This window comes from Natator depressus, chromosome 27 (assembly GCF_965152275.1).
Source record: "Natator depressus isolate rNatDep1 chromosome 27, rNatDep2.hap1, whole genome shotgun sequence".
Classification (NCBI taxonomy): Eukaryota; Metazoa; Chordata; order Testudines; family Cheloniidae; genus Natator; species Natator depressus.
The window spans coordinates 13,248,759-13,276,467 of record NC_134260.1 but is presented as its reverse complement, the minus strand read 5'-3'; the positions used below and the strand labels follow the sequence as shown (position 1 = coordinate 13,276,467).

The 27,709-nt window shown below is 65.6% G+C and overlaps 1 protein-coding gene across 2 annotated transcripts; it reads right to left on the bottom strand.

Annotated features, from left to right (window-relative positions):
• Nucleotides 1–642: 642 nt before the first annotated feature.
• THRA (thyroid hormone receptor alpha) lies at nt 643–25,536 on the bottom strand. 2 transcript variants are annotated; one of them, XM_074940816.1, is made up of 9 exons: nt 25,515–25,536; nt 13,162–13,419; nt 6,492–6,553; nt 5,124–5,224; nt 4,463–4,610; nt 3,586–3,791; nt 2,027–2,173; nt 1,535–1,793; nt 643–899 (listed from the first exon to the last, which is right to left on the bottom strand). In XM_074940816.1, exons 2-9 carry the CDS (start codon nt 13,212–13,214, stop codon nt 649–651), a joined length of 1,227 nt encoding a protein of 408 aa, XP_074796917.1. In that variant the 5' UTR covers nt 13,215–13,419; nt 25,515–25,536; the 3' UTR covers nt 643–648. The 2 variants fall into 2 exon arrangements, with proteins under 2 accessions (XP_074796917.1, XP_074796916.1); XM_074940815.1 differs by lacking the exons at nt 13,162–13,419; nt 25,515–25,536 and having other exon boundaries at nt 6,492–6,675.
• Between the last annotated feature and the right edge of the window lie 2,173 nt (nt 25,537–27,709).

The following is a 27,709-nucleotide window of genomic DNA, read 5'->3' as shown; positions in this document are numbered from 1 at the left end:
TCAAAGTGCAGTTAGTTAATATTTTAGCCTCTCAGGGAGGGAATAAATGCTAAAAAGAACAAAAACAAAATCACCTAAGGAAATAATAAAGGAAACAAACGCTCTGACGTCTGGGACTGTCCTGTGCAAACAAACAAAATTCATAAAGTCCGTGGAACGAGAGAGGTTTATTTGGGGGGAGCCGTGAGGTGCCAGCTGAGCCCAGTGCCAGGGAGGTGATGGGACGGAGAATACTGTGTGTGGGGGGGGGTTTGTCCTGCAGTTGGGTGGAAATCAGGGCTATGTATCCATCCCCCCAACACCCCCATAACTGAGGGGTTCAGAGGAAAGGAGATCCAGGTTCCACTTATCCTCCCCTGCTACTCCAAATCCAACTCCCCCCAAGCCAAGCCCATGTTTTGTGTGGTTTTTGAAAAGTTTTGCCCCTCCCCCCGCCCCGACAGCAGCCCCGCCCCCATGGTCCCACCCCCTCCACGGGGGGGGGGGGCAGAGCGGGGGGCGGCACTGCCGGTTGACACCCACGCGCAATATTTAGAAAAACAAACCAAAACGAAAAAGAACCAAGTAAAACGTGTCCAGGAGGGGCTGGGGGCGGGGCTCTCGCCCGAGTCCTGGCCCCGCCCCCTGGCCCCCTCCCCTCCCCCCGCCCTAGACTTCCTGATCCTCAAAGACCTCGAGGAAGAGGGGTGGGAACAGCTCGGTGGGGCACTCCACCTTCATGTGCAGGAAGCGGCTGGCGTGGCAGGCTCCGATCATGCGCAGGTCGGTCACCTTCATCAGCAGCTTGGGCCAGAAGTGGGGAATGTTGTGTTTGCGATGGTTGATGTAGTGCTCGAACGCCAGCAGGTAGGTCTCCTGGCACTTCTCGATCTTCTCCACCCGCAACAGCCCGGTGCGGTCTGCAGGCGGGACGGGCGTCAGGGGGCACCGCAGCCTCCGCCCCAGGGCCGAGCCCCGCCGCTGCCCTCTGTGCCTACCGCTAGCTATCCGCCCCCTCCATCCGACCCCCCACCGCGCCCCCTCTATCCTCCCCACCTGGCTATTCAGTCCCATCGTTACCCCCGTATCTCCACCCCATAGATGCTCCTTTATCCGTTCATCTCCACAACTACCCGCTATCTACCCCTCCCTACCCCCACCTAGCAGGCACCTGGCCCCACCACAAGCTGTCCCTCTCCAGCTCTCTCCGATACCTGAGCAATGGCTCCGGCTCACTGGCTGCACCGGGGGCTTAGTCTCCTGCGCCCTGGGCCGCTTCCCTGGCGCTCTTAGCGGGCACCAGCAGCGGGAGCTTCACCCTCCCTACAGACGCTGAGCTGGTGCGTCCCCGCAGCGTGGGGGCCCCAGCAAGGGAAGCTGATGGGGGGCGGGGGCAGGCTGTGGAGATCTCAGCTGAGCTCACAAGGGGAGGAAGGAACCGCCCCCTAGCCCCATGGGCAGCATCGGCCATGTGGCCTGGTGCATGATGGGAATATCCCTCCCCAGCAGCAGGGCCCAGTGGGTGAGGGGGCGGCCGCCCCCCGCTGGCCCTTACCTGAGGACATGAGCAGCACGGCCTGGAGCAGCGCCACCTCCGTGTCGTCCAGGTTGAAGGCGGAGAGCGACTTGCCCAGGTCGAAGATGGCGTCGGACACCACGCCCAGCCCGCCGTTCTTCAGCTGCTCCCGCTTGACGGCCATCTCGCCGCTCAGCGTCAGCGTCTCGCTCTCGGGGTCGTAGCGCACGGCCGCCCGCAGCGACATGATCTCCATGCAGCAGCCCTTCAGCAGGATGATCTGGTCCTCGCAAGGCAGCTGCCGCGGGGCGGGGAGAGGGGGAGTCAGACACGTGGGGGGTGGGCAGGGTCGGGAGAGACCCTCGGCTGCCCCGTGCTCCGCCCACTTCCCCCCTTGGACTCCTCCCCCAGGCCCTGCCCCTCCCCGTCTCCCCCTGCTTTTAACCCCCTCTCTGCCCTCCTCAAGTCTCTGCCCCCCACCCAACCCATCTCCCCTCCCCCGCCGACCACCCTCCCCCTGCCCCCGCCTACCTCTGAAAACATGGGCAGTTTTTTGGCAAAGTCCACCACGCGGGTGATGGCTGGGGTAATGATTTTTGTAAACTCGCTGAACGCCTCCAGGTCGACCTTGTCCCCATCAGGCATGGAGGCCATGGGTGACTGGCCAATGTCCTCGGGCTGTGGGAAAGGTCGGGACAGCCCGTCAGGGAGCCGGCCCGCACAGTGCGCTGCCTGGACCCCTCTCCCCAGCCTCCTCCCTGCATGAGCCCCCACTGCCCCCAACCCTGGGAGAGGGGCTCAGGGCTTGTCCTCTTGGGCCCCAGGCAGGCTCGGGGGGAGCAGCCTCCATCTCGGCCCCTTGTGGCCAGGTTAGGGGAGAGGTCGGGGGGGGGGACAGGGTAAGAGAGGGAGCCATTCGCTCAGGGCACAGAGCCAGGAAGAGAACCCAGGAGTCCTGGCACCCTCTCCCCCGCGCCTTGTCTCTCCCATGGCCCCAAGGGGCTGTGGCCAGGAGAGGGAGCCCCCTTAGCAGCCGAACCCTGCCTGGCACAGGAGGGGGGCCGTGGGACACCCGGCCTCCCGACTCAGAACTGTGCCCTTCACTCACCCACATGAGGTGGCATTAACCCCTTGGCAGCTGCAGGGGCCAGGGGGTGAGGCAGGACCAGGGCATGGATGAGCTCTTTGAAGGGGGGCTGGGTTTTCTCCCACTCGCTCCCGGGGGGACCCATCATTCTCCTGCACTGCAGGTTTTGGGGTTAGCCTCTGCCCACCCCGTCTGAGCTCCAGCCAGACCCCTGGGCACTGCCCTGCAGCCAGCACCAGAGCCTGAATGGAACCGGGCTCATTCTCCAGGGTGTTGAGCCAGCAACAGGGCTGGGGAGAGAACCCAGGAGTCCTAGCTCCCAGCCCCAACCCACTAGACCCGGCCTAGGTCAGCAGAGTTGGGAGGGCGCCCCCATCTGGCAGCGCTTTGGTGACTCACGTCTGAAATGAATTTGCTGAGTCTCAGCCCAGTTCCCAATGGCTGCATCCTGAGACTCCCCTTCTATCCTGACTGGCCCATATGAGCTCCCTGGGCTCAGCAAAGGCTGAGCGGGGCACAGAGCCGGAGGGTGGCCCTGCCCTCATGACGGAGGATGGGTGAGTCACAGGCGGCCTCGCAGAGCCAGTGGGAGAGGACGGACTCAGGTTAGTGTTCTGTGATCTGGCGCCCACTTGGAGAAGACAGTGTCGTGCTGCCAGATTTCTAATGGGCCCATCACCATGGTCTCTAGGCTCTGAGCCCAACGGGAAAGGGACCTCACTCCCACACCGGAAGGGGAGCAGGACGGGTCCCACACACGGGCTGCACAGACACCGGCCAAGGCCAGAGCACAGGGGCGGGATCAAAGTGTCCCCTGCAAACTGCCGGCTCCTTGCAGTGGTGCGGCAGCTCTGGGCACTGGGGAGGGCCGTGTGCTCGAGCGGGCACTGCCCAGCAGGCCAGGGCACGTGACCGTGTGCGCGCCTGACTGCGGCTTGCACGCCTGCGAGGGGGCATACGGGCGGGGCGGGCGCAGGCGAGGGGTCCGGGTCCGGGCGCTCACCAGGAATTTCCGCTTCTGTTTCCAGTGGCTGCCCTGGGCGTTGGTGCTGCGATGCGCCTCCGTCACCACGTGGATCAGCTCCCACTCCTCGGCGCTGGGCTCCGGGCGGTGCTGCAGGGTCTTGATCATCTCCTCCTTGCGCCGCCGCTCCCGGTTCTCCTCGATCAGCTTCCGCTTGGCCACCCGCTTGGAGTCGTCCAGCACCACTGGGGGCAGCATGCAGAGGGGGCGGGGCATGAGCGCTGGGGGGCGGGGCCTGACCCATCCAACCCCAGCTCAGCTCCAGGCAGCGGCTGTGGCGATTGGCCAGGGAGCCGCAGCACGGGACTGGGGGAGCCTTTCAATGGGCAGAAGGGGCACCCCGCGTCCTGGGCGGGGAATCCCGATGCCACGGTCCAAGTGACACCAGTGCGAGGTGAGGGGCCTGGGGCTACCCACAGGGGCAGCCCCTTTCTGGGGGCTCTGCCCCACCTGCCTCCACAGGTATGGAGGGTGGTCACCGCCCTCCCCACACCCCCTCCCGCCTCACACCCCACACCCGGGGGGGGGGGAAATACCTGTCATTGTCTCACACTTGCAACCCCACCCCTCCGGCGTTAACCCCTTGCTGCCCTCGCAGCTGCCCCCGGCCACGGTGCCCGCTACAGCCCCCTGGCTTGTGGCTGGAAGAGGTGGGGGCTAGTAATGGAGGCGGGGCCAGGGTCCCCCCTCCCTGGCAGGCACCCGACCTGGGGAAACGGCCCCCCCAGACAGGCCTGTAGCAGGGACTGCAGTAGCTGCTCCAATACCGGGCGAGTGAGCCTGGCCATGCGCTGCCTCCCCCCACGCCCTTGGCCTTGGACCCCCCGCCAGCCGCTGGCTGCCCCACCCCCCTTACAGTCCATGGCCATGCCCACGGCGATGCACTTCTTGAAGCGGCAGAGCTGGCACTGGTTGCGGGTGATCTTGTCGATGACACAGCTGCCATCGTACTTGCAGGAGTAGGTCGGGTGCAGGTTCTTCTGGATGGTCCGTCGGAAAAAGCCCTGCGGGGAGCAGGACAGGCCCTGGTGAGACCCCTGGGCCGGGCCAGCCCAGCCCCGAACCTATCCACCCCCACCCCTGGAAAGGCAGGTGCAGGGGGAGGCCCCCAGAGGAACGAGCCCCCATGCAGCCCCACAGGATCCTAAACAGGCGCAAGGCTGGTATCGTGGGGGTGGCTCTCCTGGCACAGGGGTTCAGCCCCCGCTGAGGTGCAGCCCGGTTACGTGACAGGTTAGAGCAGGCAGAAGCGATGGAGGATCCTGTGTCCACCTCCTCCAACGTTACCGCAGCTCCCCTGCCCCAGAGGGGAGAGCGCCCCAGTGAGCCTCCCGCAGCCTGGGAAACTGAGCTCAATGATAGGAAGGTGCCCCCTACTGAGCCCCCACCCAGAGGTCTCCCCTCCACATGCAGACCAAGCCTAATGCTGCTGAGCTCATGAGACACCCAGGTGCCTCCCTTGCCGGTGGGGGAGCCCGCTGCCCCGCAGATGTGGGGGTGGCCAGGCCGTGTCTCACCTTGCAGCCCTCGCAGGTGATGCAGCGGTAGTGGTAGCCGGTCGCCTTGTCACCGCACACGACGCATTGTTCATCTTTGTCCAGGTAACTAGGGATGTACCCTGGGGAGGAGGGAGCCCAGAGGTTACAGCCCGGCGGAGCCAGCGCTCGGGGGAGGGAGGGAGCCCCACGGCCTGCAGGAAGCGGGTGCGGTGGCAGAAGAATCCCGCAGCCTGGGACAGCCCCAGGGGTGTCAGGGACCCAGGCCCTGTGCCAGCAGGCTGGAGCCCCAGGGGGGGGACACGTTCACTCAGCCAGACACCAGGTGCGACTGTCCTGCTCCATGCTGTAGGCCCCGGGCGCAGAGCCCAGGGCTGGGCAGCACACGGGCAAGGAAGGAGCCGGGTGGGGCAGGGTGTCACAGAGAACCGGGGCCAGGGGCAGGTGCCAAGCAGCGGGCGAGCGCGGCCCAGGGCGCAGAACGGAGGCAACGCAGACGTGTCCAGCGGGCCGCTGAGGAGCCGACAGCCAAAGCACATTGCACTCAGCAAGCGGGCAGGGGCTGCCCATGGACCCAGGGCTCGGGACACAGAGAGAGACGCCCCCAGGGCGCCTTGTTCTGGCAGGCGGGGACGTGAGCAGGCGGAGAGGGCAGCTCAGGCGGTGCCAGGTGCGGCTGGCAGTGCCGGGAGGAGCCAAGGGCTTGCACGGAAAATGCCAGACGCTGCAACCCAGGAACTTGACTCAGAAAACACAGACGCAGATGGGCACAGAGCCCTCCTAAGCTGCCCATGCCCCCCCACGCCCTCCCCTCCCACACCAGCCCCTCCATGTTCCACACCCCTGTTGTGCTGCCCCCTCCACGCCCCTAAAAGCATCCGGCCCTGCTCCCATCCCAGCCGGGGAGCCCTGCCAGCCTTGTCCCTGGGACAGGCCCCCACTCCCGTCACGGAGGTCGTGTTGTTTGCCGAGCCAGTGGGTTTATCTCCCGCCGGCAGGGCCCCACTGTCCGGCCTGCTGGAGCTGATACCCTGACCTGCCCCAGCCCAACCTCCCTGGGACTCGGAGCTGGGCCCCCCCCCCCACGCCCTGGCCTGACCCTGAGACCCGCCCCAGGGCACCGTAGGAACGGATCTCCTTTGTGGGGGGCGCACCGAACAGCGCAGGACCTTGCGCCCTCCTGGCCTGGACACCAAGTGCCCTGCGAAGGGGGCACTAACCCCCCCAGGGCTGTGGTGCCCCCCAGCCTGGGGCAGGGCCCAGTGACGAGGCCAAGGAGAAAACAGCCATCAGCCGGGGCACGAGACAACGCCCTGGGGTGCCCGCAGCCTGTCCTGGGGGCAGGGGGATGGGACAGGCCTGGCCCGGGGGTGGGGGGACACACAGTACCTGACATGCTGCTCTTCACCGAACATTGGCTGCTCTTTCTTTTGCGTTTCCCATCCAGCCACCTGCAGCAGAGCGAGAACAAGGCCCGGTTACTGGCCGCAGCGACGCCCCCCGCGCCTCCCCCCCTCGGGAGCCCCCCCGACAGGCGGGTCGCCCCTCCTGTCCCCATTGCACAGTTGGGAAAGCCGAGGCCTAGGGCAGTGACCCACAGGCCAGCCCCAGCTCAGGCTGCAGGTGCCAAGGGGCCAGCCAGGGGCGGTGACAGGCTGCTATCTGGGAGAGCAGGGGAGATAAGGGGGCTTGGGAGGGCCAGAGGGAGGCTCTGAGCCCCCCCCCCACAGCTTCCCGGCCCCGGGCCTCCTCCTCCCACCCACTGAGTGACCTCTACTGGCCCTATAAACCTGACGCCACCCCCCCGTCCCTCTAACCCTAACCCCATCCCCCCCCAGCCCTGTAACTCTGACCCCGTCCCTCCCTCTGACCCAGACCCCATTCCTCCCCGTCCCTCTAACCCCAACCCCATCCCCCCCAGCCCTGTAACTCCGACCCCGTCCCTGCCTCTGACCCCGACCCCACAGCCCTCTGACCCCGACCCCATCCCTGCCAGCCCTGTAACTCCCACCCTGTCCCCGCCCCCCGTCCCTCTAACTCCAACCCCATGTCCCCCCAGCCCTGTAACTCCAACCCTGTCCCTCCCTCTGACCCTGACCCCACAGCCCTCTGACCCAGACCCCATCCCCCCCGTCCCTCTAACTCCAACCCCATCCCCCCGCAGCCCTGTAACTCCGACCCCATCCCTCCCTCTGACCCAGACCCCACCCCCCCCAGCCCTGTAACTCCAACCCCATCCCTCCCTGACCCAGACCCCACAGCCCTCTGACCCCGATCCCATCCCCCCCAGCCCTCTAACCCCAACCCCATCCCCGCCAGCCCTGTAACTCCCACCCTGTCCCCGCCCCCGTCCCTCTAACTCCAACCCCATGTCCCCCCAGCCCTGTAACTCCAACCCTGTCCCTCCCTCTGACCCTGACCCCAGCCCCCCCATCCCTCTAACCCCAACCCCAGCCCCCCCTCTGACCCAGACCCCATCCCCCCCAGCCCTGTAACTCCAACCCCATCCCTCCCTGACCCAGACCCCACAGCCCTCTGACCCAGACCCCATTCCCCCCAGCCCTGTAACTCCCACCCTGTCCCTCCCTCTGACCCAGACCCCATTCCTCCCCGTCCCTCTAACCCCAACCGCATCCCCCCCAGCCCTGTAACTCTGACCCCGTCCCTGCCTCTGACCCCGACCCCACAGCCCTCTGACCCTGACCCCATCCCCCCCAGCCCTGTAACTCCCACCCTGTCCCCGCCCCCCGTCCCTCTAACTCCAACCCCATGTCCCCCCAGCCCTGTAACTCCAACCCTGTCCCTCCCTCTGACCCTGACCTCACAGCCCTCTGACCCAGACCCCAGCCCCCCCGTCCCTCTAACCCCAACCCCATCCCCCCGCAGCCCTGTAACTCCGACCTCATCCCTCCCTCTGACCCAGACCCCATCCCCCCCAGCCCTGTAACTCCAACCCCGTCCCTGCCTCTGACCCCGACCCCACAGCCCTCTGACCCCATCCCCCCCCAGCCCTGTAACTCCAACCCCATCCCTCCCTGACCCAGACCCCACAGCCCTCTGACCCAGACCCCATTCCCCCCAGCCCTGTAACTCCCACCTTGTCCCCTCCTTCTGACCGGACCCTATCCCCGCCCCCCGTCCCTCTAACTCCAACCCCATCCCCCCCAACCCTATAACTCCCACCCTGTCCCTCCCTCTGACCCGGACCCCATTCCCCCCCCACATCATCTAACCCTATCACCACCCCACCAGGCCTCTAACCTGATCCCGTTCCCACCCCCCGCCCCGCTGTGCAGTCTCACGCTTTCCACGCCCTCAGAGTCTCAATAAACAGGAATCCAAGGGTTGGATTCAGAGGCCCCAGGGCACTGAGATCGGGGGCGAGGGGGGCAGGGGGCACGGAAGCTAGTCCCCAGCAGTGGCACCCAACCTGCCCAGTTCAGGGGGGGCAGATCCGCCCGCTGTGGGGGGGGAGGGAGGGGGCATGCCGGCTGCAGAGGGGCCTCACATGCCCTTCCGTCCCCAAGACGGCCGAGCTCGGAGGGGTTTGCTGCAGTGACGCCCCAGGAACCCCCAAGCAGAGCGACGGGAAACTGGCCGAGCAAACCACAAGGTGGCGCCGTGACATGCCATGAGCGAAACAGCCCCCAGCTGGATCCGGGGGGGCAGGGGGCGGGGAGGGGGGGCAGAGCCCAGGAAGGGGTGGGGGAATTTACCACCACAAATGGGCAACGGCCAGCGCATCCCGGCTGCAGCCAGGGACTCCACCAACCACTGCCCTCTCGGACCTGCCCGCTGGGGCTCTTCCAGCTCCCTGGGTCCAAGAGGGGGCATTGGATTAGCACAGGGCAGGGGTCCCCCGCTTCAAGGCCTGGCAGGCATGGCGCAGGGGGGCGCAGGACAGGTGGGGGGGGTCAGGGCAGGTGGGCACGGAGCAGAAGGGTGCGGGCCAGCCGGGGAGACAGGGCGTAGGGGACTGGGCAGGCGCAGGGCAGGCCGGGGGGCACAGGACAGGAGGGCACAAGGCAGGGCAGGCCAGGGGGGCACGGGGCAGGAGGGTACAGGGCAGCCAGGGAGACAGGGCGTAGGGAACCGGGCAGGTGCAGGGCAGGCCAGGGGGGACGGGCAGGAGGGCATGGGGCAGGAGGGCATAGGGCAGGCCGGGGGGCAGGAAGGCCATGAGGGCACAGGGCAGGCGGGGGGGGCAGGCAGGCCAGGAGGCACGGGGCAGGAGGGCACAGGGCAGGTGGTGGGGAAGGGCAGGCCTGGGGGCATGGGGCAGGAGAGCACAGGGCAGATGGGGGGAAGGGCAGGCCGGGGGGGGCACGGGGCAGGAGAGCACAGGGCAGATGGGGGGGAAGGCAGGCTGGGGGGCACGGGGCAGGAGAGCACAGGGCAGGGCAGGTGGGGGGGCAGGGCAGGGCAGGCCAGGCCGGGGGGCATGGGGCAGGAGAGTACAGGGCAGTGCAGGCCGGGGGACAGAGCAGGCCGGGCAGCACGGGGCAGGAGGGCACGGGCCAGGACGGCACAGGGCAGGGCAGGCCGCGGGGCACGGGCCAGGAGGGGGAGCATGGGCCAGGGCAGGCCGGGGAGCATGGGCCAGGAGGGCACGGGCCAGGAGGGGGAGCATGGGCCAGGAGGGCACAGGGCAGGGCAGGCCGGGGGGCACGGGCCAGGAGGGCACAGGGCAGGGCAGGCCGGGGGGCACGGGCCAGGAGGGCACAGGGCAGGGCAGGCCGGGGGGCACGGGCCAGGAGGGCACGGGCCAGGAGGGGGAGCATGGGCCAGGACGGCACAGGGCAGGGCAGGCCGCGGGGCACGGGCCAGGAGGGCATGGGCCAGGAGGGCACGGGGCAGGGCAGGCCGGGGGGCACGGGCCAGGAGGGGGAGCAGTGCAGGCGGGGGGGGGGGCAGGAGGGGGAGGGTCGCTGGCCCCCAGGGCCCACGGCTGGTTTTTCACTCTCAGTGCCATTCAAAGACAAAATGTCCTTTTGGCCCAGCTGGCGGAGGCAGGTCGGCCAATCGGCAGCCAGGGGCCGGCAAGTCATTTGCATGGCGCGATTCCATTGGTGCGAGCAGCTGGAAAAGATCAGCCCCGGGTTTCCTGGGTGTGGGTCTGGCACCGAGCCAGGGGCATGGGGCTGGCACGGCCAAGGGGCTGCGGGCCAGGATTGAGGGGCACCGGCAGGGCTGTGCATGGGGGACCAGGGAGCCCCCCCACCCCCGCGGGGCTGCTCCTGGGAGCGCCGCGCTCCCTGGCACCTGCCAGGGGCCGACGCCCCCCCAATCTCGGCTCTGTAGCGAGGGAAGGACGATCCTGCAGGGAGGGCAGCGCGGCGGAAGGGGGGCAGGCAGGCAGCACAGAGCCCAGGCCCGACCCTGTGGGGCTGCACCACAAAAGGGGGGATTCTCCTGCTCCGAGGCCCGGAGCCGCCCAGGGGCTCAGAGGGTGACCCTGCCTTGGCCCAGCTCCTGGCCAGGGGAAGCCACGTGCTCCCCTGGGGAATCTGCCCCTGCCCTGCCTGTGCTCACACAGCTTGTTTACCAGCTGGGCACCGCCAGGGTGTGGGGCCCTCGTCGGGGCTGCTGGGTCATCAGGGGACAGGAGCCTTCAGGGTAACGGGCTTCCTCCTGCCCCGGAGACTGCTCCCAGGGCAAATGAGGGCAAGCCGCTCTGTCAGCAAGGCAGGACTGGAGTTGGGCAGAGAACCCCGGAGTCCTGGCTCTCCCCCTGCTCTAACCACTAGACCCCACTCCCCTCCCAGAGCTGGGGACAGAAGACAGGAGAGCTGTGGGGAGCCAGCACAAACCACTAGTCAGTTGTGTCCCTCCACTGCCCTGCCTCCCTGGCCGGGGACCCTTTATCTCCCCTGACAGCAGCAGTAAATCACAGGCAACCTGATCCAGCGGCTCATGCCAACCCCTCCAGAGGAGGCAGGGGTGGAAAGCCCCGGCCCCAGCCCCACGTGGCTCTGCAGGGCTGGGCAGCGCTAGGGAGCATGTGTCAGCACTGGCTCCGGCCCCCACTTCCCCCGCCCTGAGACGCCCCCCTCAGTGGGCCAGGGCCTCCAACGCTCCCCCTCCCGTCCCAAGGCCCCCCGCCAGCAGGGGTGGCCCAGCACTTAGAGGGCAGCTAGCAGGAGCCACAGGCTCCGCCCCACAGAGTCATTCTCAGGCAGGTAAATGCCCCAGGGCTGGGTTCCTGTGGAGTGACACTGCCACCCGGTGGCCAGGTGCGCCAATCACAGGTGCACATCTCTGGCCCACACATCCCTGGGCTCCGCTCTCGGCCAAAGATGGGGATGTGCGGGGAGACCTTGGACACGTTGCCTCCCTCCTCCGTGCCTCAGTTTCCCCCTCTGTAGGAGGGCACCTGCCTCCAGGGAGTGCTGGACGGGGGTAGTCACGGTCTGCACCCCTCAGAGCAGAGAGCTCCCCCACAGCAGTGCAAGGGTTAAGGGGCTGGTGACCCAAGGCCGGGATGTGAGGGACCCTGAGAGTGCGGGACAGCATGACGTGCACAGAGGTCTGCACAAGTGGTTGTGCGCACACCTCGAGCCTCGCATGTCTGTGCCTGTTTGCACACACACGCGTGCACGTCTGTTCTCCGGGGACTCCGTCTTTAGGGAAGAGCCTGCAGTCCCGGCTCTGCTCCAGGAGTCCTGCGCCAGCCCCGGGGCCGAGCGCTGCAAGGCTCAAGTCCTGCACCCAGGAGGAGTCCGGGCTGGCAGGAAGGGTGTTTGCAGCCCTGGAGGCACAAGCTGCTTGGGTCCCCCCGCCCCCCAAGCACAGCCCCAGAGACAGAGAGGAATCCTGGCCCCTGCACGGCTCTGCAGAATGTGCAGAGAGCGTGTCCCACAACCCGCCCCTCCCTGTCCCCCCGCCTCAGCCAGCACCGCCTGCCCGCTGACCCCGCGGGCCTGGGGAGGGTTCCTACTCGTGGCCTTCAGGCGGGTGGGTTTCCATCTAGTTTCCACCCCAAAGGTCTTGACAACTAGGGATTGCCCCCACTCCCCCCCCAAATGCAGCAGGCTCTGGGGTGGATCACAGCAAGGGACATGCAGCAACGCTGCACGGCCAGTTAGGACAGGGAGTGACAGCAGAGACTGGGGGCAAGGGGGGGCATTCAAGGAGGCAGAAGTCATCAGCCATCTGATCCAGCGCTGGGCAGGGCCACCTGCACCCCAGGCCATGGGAGACAGGAAACTGGAGCGAGAGGCTGCGCGAATGCAGGGCAGGGGTGTGGGCCACCTGTCTGCCCGCTGGCAAGGAGACTCCTGCTGCTGCCCTGAACCCAGCTGGGCCGAGCCGGTGCCAGTCTGGAGAATGGACCCATTCTCTCACCCGCCCAGCCTGGGTGGGCAGCGCAGGAAACGGGGCCAGCTGGCGCTGGCTCTTTGCAGCACGCGCGGGCACGCCCATCTGCACTAGCGTACGTGCTCGTGCGGACCCTGTCTCTCATACCCCCCCCTCCGCTGCTGCCCCAGCTCTGCTTGGAGGGGAGGGGGCTGCTGACTCACCCAGAGAGCCCCACATGGGAGCAAACACGGCCCTGAATTCAGAGCTATCCAGGGCCCGCAAGCCCCGAGCCACAAAGGGACCAGCATGGGCAGGAGGCCGTAGCCGGCCTGGCCTGGCCAGCCCCTTCTCTATGCTGAGCCATGCCAGCCCCTCCCCCTGAGGGTTGAACTCATCCACCCATCCCCCAACCAAGGGGGCAGTGCCAATCTACAGGGATGAAAAGTCGGGGGTGGGAATCAGGATGAGTCCAGCTCAGCCGCCCACCTTGGGCCGCCAGAACCTGGGACCATCAGATCGGCAGCACCGAGCCTCTGCTGCTCAAGCTGAAGGGAGAACTCCATCAGCTAGCACCAGAAGTAGGCTCTTATCCCCTTAGAAGATGGACCATTAGCGGAGGTTGCCCTAGGCCAGGGCAGGTCACAGCTGCTTTGGATGGAGAGGGGAGCGACAGGGGATGGCGGGGGGTTGGGAAGGGGTGCAGGGGGCTTAGCGGGGTCACAGGAAGGGGGTGCGACAGGGGGCTCCCCCCAGCTCTTACCGGGTTTCCTCTGGCTCCGACAGGCAGTCCAGGGTGCTGGGCTTCTGTTCCATTCACCGCAATTCCATCCAGGAGCACTCAGGAGAGACCAAGGTGGGCTCCGCCCCCAGGTGCTCTGCACCGCGGCCGCCACGGCAGACGCGGGGCGCCGGGGGGTGTCTATGGCGCGCTCCCCATGGCGCCCGGCTCAGCGCCCGCTGGCGGAGACCATCCCCCGGGGGCCGGGGGGGAGAGGCGCCGATCCCCGTGGGAGACACCCTACAAAAAACAAACACGGGCTTGAAATGGCAGCGACGGGGCCCAATCTTGGCAGAGGGCAGGGACTAACTCCCCGCCCAGAAGTGGCGGAAGAACCCCCGCTACCAAGCTGTGATAGGGCTCTTACCGCCCCCCCACTCCCCGCCTCCCATTGTGGGGCTCAGCTTTGCCCTGAAAGGGCCCCCTCTAGTGGGGAGCACAGGCTCCATGCCCACCCCCCCAGCCATGGCCAGTGAGAGGGGTCAGGGGCACTTGCGCCCCACGGGGTGGGGACGGGAAGGGGCCTGATTCCGCTCTGTGAAGGACGGGAGCCGTGGGGGGGTGACTGGGATCCCGTCAGCCCCACCGCAAATCCCTGTCCCCCAGGCAACACCCCCGCCCCCCGGCTATCACACTGCTCTGATGGCAGATAAAGGGGGGGTACGGGCGAGACGGAAAGTCAGACACGGGGAAGGGGGCTGCTGGAATCCCCCCGGGGGCTCACCAGCCCTGGGCTCCCCTCCCCCCGGCTGGGAGCCCGCCCCCTTCCCCTTCCCCTTGCTGACAGCAGCTGAGGTTACCCAGAGGTTAACAAGCAGCTGGATGCCCTCCCGCAGCCTGGCACAGGGCACGGTCGTGTAACCCCCCAACCCCCCACGGCTCGCTCCCCCAGCCCTCCCTTCCCCCCATCCCAACATAAGGATTTCTGCAGACAGCCTGGCACAGGGCCAAGCTAAGCAGACGCATCAAAGGGCAGCGGAGAAGCGGGGTCCCCGCAGGGCCCCCCGAGGCAGGAAGTGCTGGGAGGTGGGGGGAGGCAAGCTGTGTCCTCGGCTGACCCCGGCGGGGTCTCGCCCGGTGCGTGACGGCTGGGCACGTGTGGGAACAATCGCCCTCCGGGGTCGGCTGAGGACAAGAGACTGGCGCTCCCGGCTTCCCGGCGGACCCAGCAGAGGCGCGGCCGCCCCGGGGCACACGGCCCCACTGCCGCCACATGAGGGCCTCGGCGGAGGGGACTTGAGAGGGCAAGTGACGGGGCCTGCCAGGCACCGGGGCTGGCACAGAATCGCAGGGGTGGGAGGAGAGACATGCCGGGTGCATTAACCTACAGCTGTGGCTTGGCACATCCACTGAGCGCAGGAGTTTGCAGGTGTGGGGGGTGTGCACAAGAGTTTGCACTAGCATGCGTGGAGCGTCCGGACTGGCATGCCAGCGTGCAACAGGCTGCGCACGAGGGGGCAGACCTGGGCCTGGCAGAATGCAGCTCTGGGCAGAGAAGCATGTGCAAGGGGGCAGCCTCATGCGAGAGCAGGCGCACGTGTCCCGAGAGCCGGGGGGGAGAGGGGAGAAACGTGTCCCGAGAGCCGGGGGGGGGGGCAGGGGGGCACACGCCTGTCCCGAGAGTCGGGGGGGGAGACGGGAGAAACGTGTCCCGAGAGCCGGGGGCGGGCACACGCCTGTCCCGAGAGCCGGGGGGGGGGGGGGCACATGCCTGTCCCGAGTGCTGCGGGTCACACACATGTCCGAGGGGGCGTGCACCAGTCACAAGCACCACTGCTGGGGTGCAACAGCACCTTTGCCTCCCAGCCCGTGTGACACGGCCCTGATCTGCCCCCATCCCCAAAAGCACCGGGCACCGCAGGGCCCCCCAGAACAGCTCCGGCTCACCCCCTCCTCTGGGGGGTGTCCCTCCCCCTGGAGCTGTGTCTGGTACACCCATGGCGGGAGGCCCCGGGGCAGGAGCCTTCGGGGAGCGAGGGGCACCTGGGCGTGAGTGATTTGGAGAGGGGGGGGGCACTGTGCAGCTCCCGAGAGCTGCTGAAGATGCCCGGCCTTCGGGCTCCCCCACCAGGCAGTCGCGGGGCAGGCGGGGAAACACTGGACAACTCCAGGGCTGGGACGCGGAGACTCCAGGCCACAGGCTCCGATCCGGGTCGGACGGCCCCAGAGCCATTCCCAGCCCCGGGGCTGTTCAGCCCCCCACTCATCCAGCTGGCCCCGCCTTGGCCTGTTCCCCGTCCTGCCCTCGCTGATGACCCAGCCCAGCACCCCGCTGCCCAGTCGTAGCAGAGAGGCTAGAACTGACCACAACGTAGGCGCTGCGCTTCCCGAGGGGGGGGGGGGTGTGTGTGTCCGGGGGACACCCAGGGGCCTCATCTCCCTTCAGCAGGAAGAGAGGAGCCTGTGAACAAATCACAAGAGAGTCCCCGCACTTGCCCTGGCCTGGGCTTGCGGGCTGGAGCCAAGCAGGACGGGCACAGACAAGAAGGGGGGTGAGAGCACCACTCTCTTCCCACAGCACCCAGAGCCCCAGGTAATGGGGGGAAACTGAGGCACAGAGGGGCAGGGACTGGCAGAGGCAGTACTAAGGAGCCAGGATGCCTGGGTTCAACCCCCCTCTCTGCCTGTCACGGAGTGCCCGGGCGATGCTCTGGAACTGCTCCCTATGAAGCCAGTCAGGACTCTGGGGCAGTCGCCTTCCGGTGAGCAGCCTGTCCGCAGGGCAAACAGCTCACACGGCTTCCACCTTCCTGGGTCTGACCTCGGAGCATTCAGCATCCTCTGCCCCTCCGTGTGCTTCCCACAGTGAGACCGCTCAGGCGGGGCTCCTGGGGAAGCCAGAGGGTCCTGCACCCCAACTCCGCAGTCAGACGGGACTCTCAGCCAGCCAGTAAAACAGAGGTTTATTAGACGACAGGAACATGGTCTAAAACAGAGCTTGCAGGTGCAGAGAACAGGACCCCTCAGCTGGGTCCATTTTGGAGGGCAGTGAGCCAGACAACCACGTCTGCACTTCACTCCATGTCCTAGCCAGCCTCCAAACTGAAACTCCCTCCAGCCCCTCCTCCTCTGGGCTTTGTTCCTTTCCCAGGCCAGGAGGTCACCTGATTCCTTTGTTCTCCAACCCTTTAGCTCTCACCTTGCAGGGGGGAAAGGTCCAGGCCATCAGTTGCCAGGAAACAGGGTGTCGGCCATTCTCTGTGTCCAGACCCCTGCACACACCTGCCCTCTAGGGCTCTGCAGTGATCATACACCCTTACCCCACCACCTAGATACTTAAGAACTGCATAAGGGAAATTGAGGCACCCCCACAATATTCGGAGGAACCATTAAGAACAGTCCCACTTCGTCACATCTCTCCCCCCTTCGAGATCGAACTGAGCGGGGTCACTTTAGGCGGTGACCTGGGGAAGTTCGAAGCCACCAACGTTCCCATGGATGCCCCAGCGTCTCTGCCATTCCTTGGTAGGAGTTACACCAGGCCCTTCCAGTTTCACGCCCTCCCTTAGGTCGGGGGTGGTCGATAGCACTCGCAGGCCGCATGTGGGAAGGTTTCTGCGGCCCGCCCTTTGGCCACCCCAAAACCCCAGGGGGTCAAACTTGGATTGGGTCTTCTCCCCAACAAGCTGGCCAAACACAGCCACTTGGTTATAGGACTGTTTAAGTTTCTTAACAGCTTTCACTCCATCTGAGACCTTCTCAAAGCTATCCACACTGGGTCTTTCAACAGGACAGTCAGTGGATCCATTCACAACAGAAAATTTCTGGCTGTTAGGAACTGAAACTTTCTTGATTAAATCACTTTCACACCCTTCAGTTGCAGTAAACTGCTTGCAAAGACTCCATGAGGATTCCTTTCCCTAGGGCTTTTCTATGCAACAATTCACCCCTCCCAGAAATTCTGCTCTTACCCTCTTTACCTAGGGCTTGCTCTAGAGGAACACGTTCCTGAGCAACAACAGACTCTTTCTGGGTCTCCCTTACATCCAGAATTACCTATGGCCCGTCCGGTGGATTCCTACACAATCCCCTTTCAGGCAAACTGACAGACTTCCTAGATAAATGGTCAGAAGCCTTCTCCTTCCCTTTGCCACACACAAGTTCAGGAATCTTTTCCTTCTTGCTACAGGTTTCCACACCCTCCATAGGTAACACAATCACATCACCTTCACGCTCTCCTTGTGCCCTGGCTAGGATCTCACCCTGATTAGACAGAGTTGCGACACCCTTTCCCAACCACACACGAGCAACAGGCAAAATACAAGCACCAGAATTGTCTGGTCTCTGGGATTTTACATAGACACTAACTGGATGCGACCTAGTTACAGGGCCATTCTCCTGAGCAGACACAAACTTAGGACCATTCCCTTCCTGGGCTTTAGCTGAATCCAGAACCAGCTCTGAGACAACTGCACAACGCTCAACCATCACAGGCTGCAAGGCCCCTTCTGTCTGCTCCACAGACCAAGAAGAGCCGGACACACTTTCTCCTTTACCAGACACACAGCTTGGGATCTCATTCCCCTTGTCCCAGCACACAAGGCTGGTCACAGACACCTGCTTGGAGATCAGGGTAGCTCCCTCCACAGGCAAGTCAATACCTCTGACAGGCACAGGCACGTTTCCTTCACTGTCCCAATTCTCCACCCAGCTAACAGGTAAGGTCCAGGGACACTCATCTTCCACTCTCCTCGCCTTCCCACCCTGCTGACTGGACAAAGCCATCAGATCACAAGGCTGCCTAGGCTCATCCAAACTTTCCTTACCAAGCACCTTGCCACTCCCCACAGATCCCCTCCCCTGCCTGTGTCTCCCCCCACTCAGCTGGGGTCTCAGCTCCCCCTGTGCTCAGCGCTGCCCTTGCTGTGCCAGTGGGGGTAGGCAGCGAGCTCGCTGCTTTCCTCACTGCATCAGAGCCAGCGTGAGCCCCCTCTCCGGAGTGCAAGGGCGTAGGGAGCATCTCTCTGTCCCACCCAGCCCCAGGGGTCTGCTTACAGGCAGGCAGGTAGCCTGAGCCTAGCGGCTCCTCCCTGCTGCGAGCCAGGTCATCTGCATTTTCACTGACCGTTTCCCTCTCCACCGATTGGTTCCCTGGATTCAAATTCAAACCCTTGGCCGTTACAGGAGCAGGGCCTGGATCCTGTCCCAAAGAGACACAGTTGCCCCACAACAGGGTCTCGCAGCTGGTGTCCTGGAGCACCCCAAAGACCAGCCAGCCCCACCCCTCCTGGGTCTGCACAGGGATCTGGGCCATAGGCAGGGCGAGGGGCTTCGTCCCTGGGACCCTCACCCAGCTCACACAGCCCCTCAACCTCTGAGGCTGCACCACCCAGGGCCTGACAACAGTTCTCTCTGTCCCAGGATCTCGCCACCCCAGGAATGTCTCCCCATTGACCATCACCTTCCGCTCCCACTGGGGGTCCGAGGGGCCTGGCCCCAGGAAACTCCACACAGACATATAGGTTGGGGTCAGGAGTGGGAGCCTGTCCACCTCCCCACCCATCTGGCCGACAGAGTCTATGGCCTTGGGACCCAGCAAGGGAGCTAGACACCGGGGCTTTTCCGCAGGGTCCCCCTGGTTCAAATCTCCAGCCTGCTCAAAGGCAGTGAGGTGGGCATCCACATCCCCCCCCTCCTTAACCAGGGGCAGCAATTTAGTCTCGAGGTTCCCTGCGGAACTGGCCCCCCGGGGTCTATCCCCACTCACCCCGGGGAGGTTCCCTAGGCCTCTCCGCTCCCCCACCGCCAGTTCATGCTGCTGCTGCTTCTGCAGCTCTTTCTCGGGCTCTCGCTGTCTCTCACAGTCCTCTTGCTCTCTCGGACTCAGCTCCAATCCCGTCCATCTCCGATCCCCGGATGGGGAACCCGATCGTGAAGACCCCCGTCTGGTCGGGGACAGGAGTCTTGGGGATGCCTGGCTACTACTCCAGCTGCTCCCAGATCCTGCTATAGCCCCATTTGGGGTCAGGAATCTGTCCCTTAGAGCGGTCATCCTCCTCCAGCTGCACGATGAACTGTGCTTTGGTGAACTTTCCAATGTGCAACCCTCTCTTTCTGCACAGGGTTACAATGTCCTTCTTAAGAAGACGGTGACAGACCATCACTCCACTCTTCCCAAGTTGTTGTGGACTCACAGGCCTGTGTGCTCGCAGCTCCCCACGGTTTCCAGGGAGAACCCCTAGTGTGCCAGCCCTTCTCGAGGTCACCACCTCTTTGCCAGGGTCGAGCTGCAGACTCCTCCGCCCCTGGGACCGCTCGCTGCAGTCCCCCGGGGGACCCTGTTACTGCAAAAGTCCTTTTCTCTGGTCACACAATCCTAGGGGTTAACCGCCCCCTGAAACCGTCTCTCTCTGAATCTTCAGCACGCCTAGTCCCCATCAATCCCCCTTTGTTTTACTGCTCCCCAGTCACTTACTGCAGGAAGCGCCATCCACGGGGTGCAGTAGATCCCACCGCTGCCACCAGTTGTCACGGAGTGCCCGGGCGATGCTCTGGAACTGCTCCCTATGAAGCCAGTCAGGACTCTGGGGCAGTCGCCTTCCGGTGAGCAGCCTGTCCGCAGGGCAAACAGCTCACACGGCTTCCACCTTCCTGGGTCTGACCTCGGAGCATTCAGCATCCTCTGCCCCTCCGTGTGCTTCCCACAGTGAGACCGCTCAGGCGGGGCTCCTGGGGAAGCCAGAGGGTCCTGCACCCCAACTCCGCAGTCAGACGGGACTCTCAGCCAGCCAGTAAAACAGAGGTTTATTAGACGACAGGAACATGGTCTAAAACAGAGCTTGCAGGTGCAGAGAACAGGACCCCTCAGCTGGGTCCATTTTGGAGGGCAGTGAGCCAGACAACCACGTCTGCACTTCACTCCATGTCCTAGCCAGCCTCCAAACTGAAACTCCCTCCAGCCCCTCCTCCTCTGGGCTTTGTTCCTTTCCCAGGCCAGGAGGTCACCTGATTCCTTTGTTCTCCAACCCTTTAGCTCTCACCTTGCAGGGGGGAAAGGTCCAGGCCATCAGTTGCCAGGAAACAGGGTGTCGGCCATTCTCTGTGTCCAGACCCCTGCACACACCTGCCCTCTAGGGCTCTGCAGTGATCATACACCCTTACCCCACCACCTAGATACTTAAGAACTGCATAAGGGAAATTGAGGCACCCCCACAATATTCGGAGGAACCATTAAGAACAGTCCCACTTCGTCACACTGCCCACCCCACCTTTCTAAACCCCGAGCCTGCACTCGCCTCCCAGAACCGGGAGCAGAACCCAGGAGTCCTGTTAGGCCCCCGCTCTAGCCACTAGCCTGTGCGGCCTCTCAGGGCTATGGTAGGCGCAGCTTTGACAGGAGGGGGAAATCCCTCACAAGGCAGCAGCCTCCCCCCACACCTTACGGTGCTGCAAGGGCTTATGGGGGATATGCAAATGAATCTCCCCTCCCAGAGACTCGGGGGCTATCCCTGGAAGTGGGGAGGGCACCGGCCCGGGGCAGTGCCATGCCCACCTGTGGCCCAGCACCTCTCCCGGCAGGCAGGCGGATCCCTACAGCGGGCACTCCCCAGGGCACCAGCGGGTGGGATGAGCCAAGGACATGGCCTCACCCTCACAGGGATTCCCTGGGTGCCAGCCAAGGCCGGTCATGCTCTCGGCCCCAGCACAGAGCAGAGCGGTTAATCTCCACAGCTGTAGGGCTCTCACGCCAGGCACTGCCGGGGAGGGGCTGGGGGCGGCGTTCCCAGCCAGAGAGAGAAGCAAGGGGGGCTGGGGATGGGGACCTGCTGGGCCCCAGAGCCAGAAACTTCCTGCTCTCAAACTCCTGGCAAGTGCCCCAGTGCTGCAAGTGAGCGAGCAAGTTAAAGCACAGACCTGGGAGCCAGGACACCTGGGTTCTATCCCAGCTCTCAGAGGGGAGTTAGGTCTAGTGGTTAGAGCGGGGGGGGGGCTGGGAGCCAGGACTCCTGGGTTCTATCCCCAGCTCTGTCACCGGCCTGGTGCGTGACCTCAGGGCAGACCCTTCCCCTCACTGTGCCTCAGTTTCCCCATCTGTACTCTGGGACACTGACATGACAGCAAGCGAAGGGCAATGAACACAGGAGTGGAATTTTTTTGGGGGGGGGGGGGAGTGCACAGACAATCGATTGTGTGTCAGTGTCTGTGCACACGAGCATACAAGCAGGTGTGTGAATGGGCATGCCTGCTTTCGGCCAGCCCCCTCCTCTGCCCCCCAGCTGAGAGAACTGCATCTGGTCATTGCAGCAATAGGGGCCCCACGGCACCCTGCCAGCCCATGCCGCCCAAGAGCCCAGAGCTGAGTGTGGGCCTGGCAGCACACCCCCGTTCTCGCCCACAGCCAGCGCACATGGGTGTGCCGAGCCCCGGAGGGATCACTGCAGTGGGTGTGATGACATTAAGCCCCCGACCCCCGCCAGGAGAGCAGGGATGGGCGGGGGATCAGCTCCACAAGCCACCCTGCCCTGGCTGCCCAGAGACCAGCCTGTCGTGTGCCAGGGCTTGGACCTGCTCTTGCGGCACTGCACGGTGGGACACTCCCCCAGCCCCCTGGGACTCCCCCCGTCTGGACGGGGCTGAGAGCAGAGGTAGCGTGGCCCTGTGGCTCCAGCCAGAGTAGGGAGGGACTGGGGGTACAAGGACACCACCTGCTTCTGCCCCGCCTGTGTGAAGGAGGCTGGGACCTGGCCGGGCACTGGGAAGGGACGAACAAACCAGGCCTTTTCTGGCAACCTTGGCCTGCCTCACGGCCCACTGCACAGATAGGGAAACTGAGGCACTGAGCAGCATTGACGTGCCCCAGCTCACATGGTGAGTCAGTGCAGTGGGAGAGCCAGAAATAAAACCCAGGAGTCCGGACTTCCAGCCTCACCTGCTTTAACACACCAGGCCCCTCCCAGAGCGAGGCTAGGACCCGGAGTCCCAACCGCGAGCTCTAACCATGTGACCACGCTGCCAGCGCACGCTCTGTACAGAGCACAGCGTGGCCCTGGCGAGCCCAGTGCCCAGGGTGCCCATCTAAGAAGCCTCCCTTCTCAGCTCCACCCATGCCATGTCCGGGCAAGCAGGACTCACACACTAGGGCCAGAGCCCACCACTTTGCCAAGCTCAGCGCCCAGGGAGAAGGCAGGGGCTGGCCCAGCTGGGGCACACGGGGGGTCAGCTTTCGCTCGGACCCAGGAGTCCGGGTCCGACACAGCAGGGTTTGGAATGGGGTGAGGTGCTTGTCACACTTCTCCTTTCCCCCTTCTCTCACTTCCTTGCAGGGAAAGTCGCTGCCGAGCACCTGTGGGGGTGGGGGCTGCTCCCCTGGAAGGTACCAGCACTGAGCTGGGGGGCACCAGGGCTCCCGGGGTCCAGACTGAGCACTCTTGCCCCCGCCCACCGCCCCGCCCCACGGGACTCTGACTTGCAAAGGCCTTGGCGCACCCAGGCATCACAAGATGACTCAGAAGAAAGGAACAGTGTCCCCACACCACGCAGGCTGGGGCCTGACCCAGCTTCCCTCCCAACCCCGACAAAAAGTGGGTGGCCACAGGGCAGAGCCCCACCCCCCAGCACCAACTGCAGGTCATCGTTAAGCTCTCCACCCATCTACAGGAGTGCTCTCATGCCAAAGAACTTCCCCACCGCATGGGCACTGCTCCCCCCTCAGCCCAAATGCGACTACCTCTGGGGTGGACAAAGCAGCCAGGCAACAAGCACACAGCCAGGCTGCCCAGGGATCATGCAGCCAGGCCTGAAATGCAGCCACCTCTGGGGTGGAGCACAGCAGCCAGGTAACCGTCACACAGCAACACCACACAGCAGCAGGACAGGAGGTGAAGAGGAAACCTTCCCGCCGTCAGAGCTGCAGATCCTCGCACCAGGCACCCAAGGGGCTGGGCACAATACAACCACTCACAAAGCACTGGCAGCCCTGGGCCTGATGGGCAAGGGGACAGGAAGGCTCAGGGGCAGCTTCAAGGCCATTGCTATGGCCAGCGGGGGCCGGGGAGAGGGTGCAGAGGGGGTGGGCCATCCCCGCCGCCCTGATCTGCCCCCCAGGAGGGGAGGCTGGCAGAGCAGCTGACACAGAGCCCAGCTTTGTTGCTGCATCTCCCGGGGCGACTAATCCCCGCACCTGTGGCTGGGCCGGAGGGTTTCCAGCCCCTGACCACAGGCTGTTCCCAGCCCGGCGCTGCCCCCCCCCCCCCGGCACATGCCCTGCCTGGCCCGGGCACAGAGCCCAGCTCCACAGCCGGAAGGGCCCCGCAGAGCCGCCCCACGTAGGATCAGACAGAGCCGGGAAACGAACGGGGAAACCCAGATCATTGGAGGAGAAATTAAAGAAAGGAAAAGCCCGCGGAGCGTAGGGATCCGGGTGGGGCAGAGCAGGGAGAGATGGGAAGCCCCTCAACAGCACGCCCCAGCCCATCCCACCTGGTTAACCACCCCCCCCAGCCCCTCCAGCCTGGTGACCCCCACCCCCAGTCCCTCCACCTGATTGCCCCGGCCCATCCAGCCTGAAAAATTCCCCCACCCCCAGTCCCTCCACCTCAGGCCCCATCCCCTGTGCTGCCTCGGCCCGTGGGCCCGTCTCCCCATCCCAGGTCAGACACGTCTGCTCCCCCGCCCCGACCTCCTGCCTCTGCCACGGCCCCTGGGGAAAGCCCCCACCCCCAGCCTGCAGCAGCTGAAAACGCGGCCTGGGGCGCCGGGAAGGGCCCCTCCACGCAGCCCAGGGGAAATGCAGCAGGGAGAACCAGTGACCTCGCGCACAAAGCATCCCCGCCCTCGGGGCCATGGGTTCAAGGCCGGCTGGGGCCTGAGCAAGACGAGCTTGATGGGCCTCAGCCCAGACGCTCCCAGGCGCGGCTCCAGACAGACCTGGGCCTGAGCCCCTGGAGCAGGGGGCAGGTCCCATCCAGGGAGGGGGCTAGCAGGGTGCGATGGGAAAGCCCTGCCATGGACCCAGCACCGGCCAGGCCTGGCTCAGCATCGCCCCGTACCAAAGGTGGGACCCCCGTGGGGTGCCAGGCCCCTGCAGCAGGGGCTGCTCTCCGCAGACCCCGGCGCTCCCTGGCTGCTCTGTCCCGCCCCAACCCCAGCCCGGAGCCGAGGTCCCAGCAAACGAGCCCTGAGTGGGCCTGGCCAGGCGCTGGGGGTGTCTGTTGCTGCGCGGGAGATGACGCAACCCAGCCGAGCGGTTGTGAAATGCCAGGTGCTGACCTGGGTGCAGGGGCCTCTGCTGGGGACGGGGCGGCCCCAGGCTCTCTGTAAGCAGGGCCTGGCACCTGGCGTGGGGGGCTGGGGCTGGCCCGTGGCTCCGTGGGGTGATACAGAGAGTCCCCCGCAGCCTGGCATGACAGACCAGCCAGCCCCAGCCCTGGGCGGCACACGCTGCCCTCCGCCGGGGAGCCGGGCCAGTGACGGGGGGGCTGGCGATGGGGGCCGTGGGCCCTACACCCTGCAGGAGCGGTCACTTGCCGCCCTGCCACTAGGAGCTCAGTGCCGCCTGCTCAAGAGGGACCCCCCCTCTCCCCCATCCGTGAGCCCCGTGGGCCCTCGGCAGGCCCCAATCCCAAGGGGAGCTCAGACACCCCCCCCCCGCCCCATTGCCCCCGGTGCTCAGAGGGGGGAGGAGCCCCACACCCAGCAGCCAGGGCGCGCCGGGGAACATTCCGCTCCCAGGGAGAGCCGGGCCCACAGTGTTTCCACAGCGCCCGCCTCGGGGCGCCAGGCCCACTGCCACGGCGGGGTCTCTGCCCCACCCCCGCCCTCTAGCCATCTGGCTCCCGGAGGCGAGTCGGTGTCTCACCGTGGGGTGTGCGTGTCCCAGAGCAGGGACGGGGCATGCCCCCCCCCATCCTGCCCCATAGGGGGTGGGGTCATAATCCATATCCTATTGGGTTCCAGACACCAGCATGGGGCCAGGCACGGAGAGGGATTTCCTGAGGGGAACAGGGCTGAGACCCCGCCACACTCATCACACACGTGGGCCCCTGCGCAGCAACCAGGTCCCCACGGCCCTGGGGGCAGAAGGCCCCAGAACACATTCCCACGAGCACCACGCTGCCCTTTAAAGCCAAGCACCAGCCCCAGGGCCACCACCAGCCGCGGGGACCACCGCACGGCCCGGGACAGAACCCCGTCCCCAAAGGGCTGGGGCGCGAGGAGCGACTCCACGAGTGGGCGGGCGGCGGCAGCAGGTATTTATCCTAGATGCAAACCAGCCACTAGAGGGAGATCTGACGCACACCCCCCGCAGCCCAGCACCCCCCCCACCCTGGCGCCCCACCAGGGGCAGACGCCCACCGCACATGGCAACTTGGGGAAGGTAACAGAAAGTGACTCACAGTTGTAGGTGACAGCAGGGTGGGGGGGGGGCAGGGCGAGGCTGCTTCACGCCCCTCCTCTTCCTCCACTTGGATCCCTCCTGCAAGGAAGGTGCAACAGCAAGGTCAGGCGACAGAGCAGGGCTGTGAGGGCAGCCATTCCCGCAAGTCGGGCGCCGTGGTGAGGTTCAGGGGCCAGTCTGGCCCCCCCGAGCGCCCGCCCAAGGGACAGGGCTGACTCACATCCTTGTCCCCATCCGGCTAAAGCCAGGCAGTGCCCAGTTAATCAATTCCACCCCCCGGGCATGCTGGGTATCCCCATGGTACAGAGGGGGAAACTGAGGCACAGAGCAGGGAAGCAGCTGGCACAGCCAGCCGGTGGCAGGGCTGGGACTAGAACCCAGGTGCCCTGCGCCCACTGTGGGGGTGAGGAGCCGCTGCGGGTGGAGGGGAAGTGGGATGGGGAAGCAGGGGCCTAAAGCTGGTATGCTCAGCTCCATGCCCCCCCACGCTGGGCACAGGACATCTGGGCTCCAACCCCCACACTCTGCTAAGGCTCCCTCTTCACCCCTGGGCCCCAGCTCTGCAGGCTCCAGCTCAAAACCAGCCTCTTAACCCGTCGCCTACTGCGGGGCAGAGCCAGGAGTCCCCGCTGCTCTGCCCAGGGCACGAGCACACAGGGGCTGTCCTCCCCGGGGCTCCGATGGGCTCATCTCTTAGCTCCCCCTGACAGGGGAAGAGCTGGGAGTCCAGCGGCCGGCTAACCGCCCTGCAGAGCCCCACTGGGCTCTGGGGCATTGCTGGGGGGCAGGGGGAGACGAGGAAGAGGTGGCCGCCGGGCGACAGGATGCCATCAGTGCGTGCAATGGCAACCGGGGCCCGTGGGGCTTGGCCTCTCTCGCCTCCTTTGCTCTTCCTCCCGCCCTGCCAGCTGTGGTGGTGGCTTTAGGCAATGTGCCCATCATGTGCCGGGAGCCCCCCCTGACGGGCACCTGCTCCTCGCCCCCCTGCCTGCAAGCTGGTGCCTGCCCGCCCCCCACCAGCGCAAGGTGCGGAAAAGCCCTCGCACGCTTCAGGCATCTCCTGCCCTGCCCTGGCACCGCACCCGGTCCAAGGGGGTCCCAGCTTGCCCGCTGCAGACAAACCTATCTGGGGGGTGCCCGGCTCTGGGCAGGGGGCCAGGCCGGCCACGGTGCCCAGCTCACCAGCGGCCTCTGCTGAAAGCTGCGGCCTCGATGCAAGGACAGCCGGGAAAGTAGGTCAAGTTTGTCTTGGCCAAGGGAGAGAGTCCGTGTGCAGATTTATAACATGGCAACCACCGCCCGGCTGGGCACCGGGGAGAGCCAGCTCGGGGGGCAGGGAGCTGGGCCCCATTTCTGAGCTTTAGCATCCCCCCTTCTCTGGAAGCACCAGCCCAAGGTAGAGCATCAGCGGGGGATGGACCTGGCAAGACAAAGGCAGAGAGCTCCCCAGATGCTGCCGGGAGAGGCACTCGGCCCCCCAAGTCAGAGCTAGCCCCAGTGTGATACTGTACTAGGGGGTCCTGGGCCACAGGGAGGGGGGCAGGGGGTGACGGGCTGCAGGGAGGGGGGCAGGGGCTCAGCAGGGGGCGCCGGGCTGCTGGGAGAGGGGAGGTGGGGCAGGGGGTACAGAGCTGCAGGGAGGGGACCAGGGGGGTGCTCTCCCCTCTGGCTCAGAGCTCACCCCGCTGCACGGGGCTCTCTCGGCTGGGATCCCCACAGCAGTCCCCACTGACAGATCTCGTGGGCCCTCCCCCGAGAGGCAGGGCGTGAACCCTGGTGTCCGGGCCCATTTCCAGCTCGGGAGATTCCCAGCTGCCTCTCTCAACCCCACCCTGCCATCCCGCCTCCCGGGCTACCCCCTTGGCGTTGGCGTTGGCACGGCGACGGGCGCCCCACCCCAGAGCGGGCTGCATGGCGGCAGCAGGGGAAGCCAAGCTCTCTGAAGTGGCACGGAGCCCGGGGGCTGCATTGGGGGGCAGAGATCCCGTCACCCCCACCCCCCCGCCTGCCCTTCCCAGGCTCCATCGCTCCCCTGCCCCCGCTGTCACCCCTGCCCCAGAGGGGTCGCTGGGCACCTTCAGGGCAGAGCCAAGCCACAGGTGGGCAATGGCAAACGCCCTTATGGGACAGGGGTCACACAGAGGGTGACGAAGAGAACCCAGGCGTCCTGATGCCCACGTCGGTATTTTAACC

Bases quoted from the DNA above. Each gene is read 5' to 3' on its own strand.
- THRA (XM_074940815.1), bottom strand. From the start codon at position 6,660: ATGGGGACAGGAGGGGCGACCCGCCTGTCGGGGGGGCTCCCGAGGGGG. The intron at 4,611-5,123 runs GTGAGACACGGC...TGCTCCCCGCAG, and splicing joins TCACCTGCGAGGGCTGCAAG to GGCTTTTTCCGACGGACCAT. The intron at 1,794-2,026 runs GTAGGCGGGGGC...GCCCCGCGGCAG, and splicing joins AACTGCCCATGTTTTCAGAG to CTGCCTTGCGAGGACCAGAT.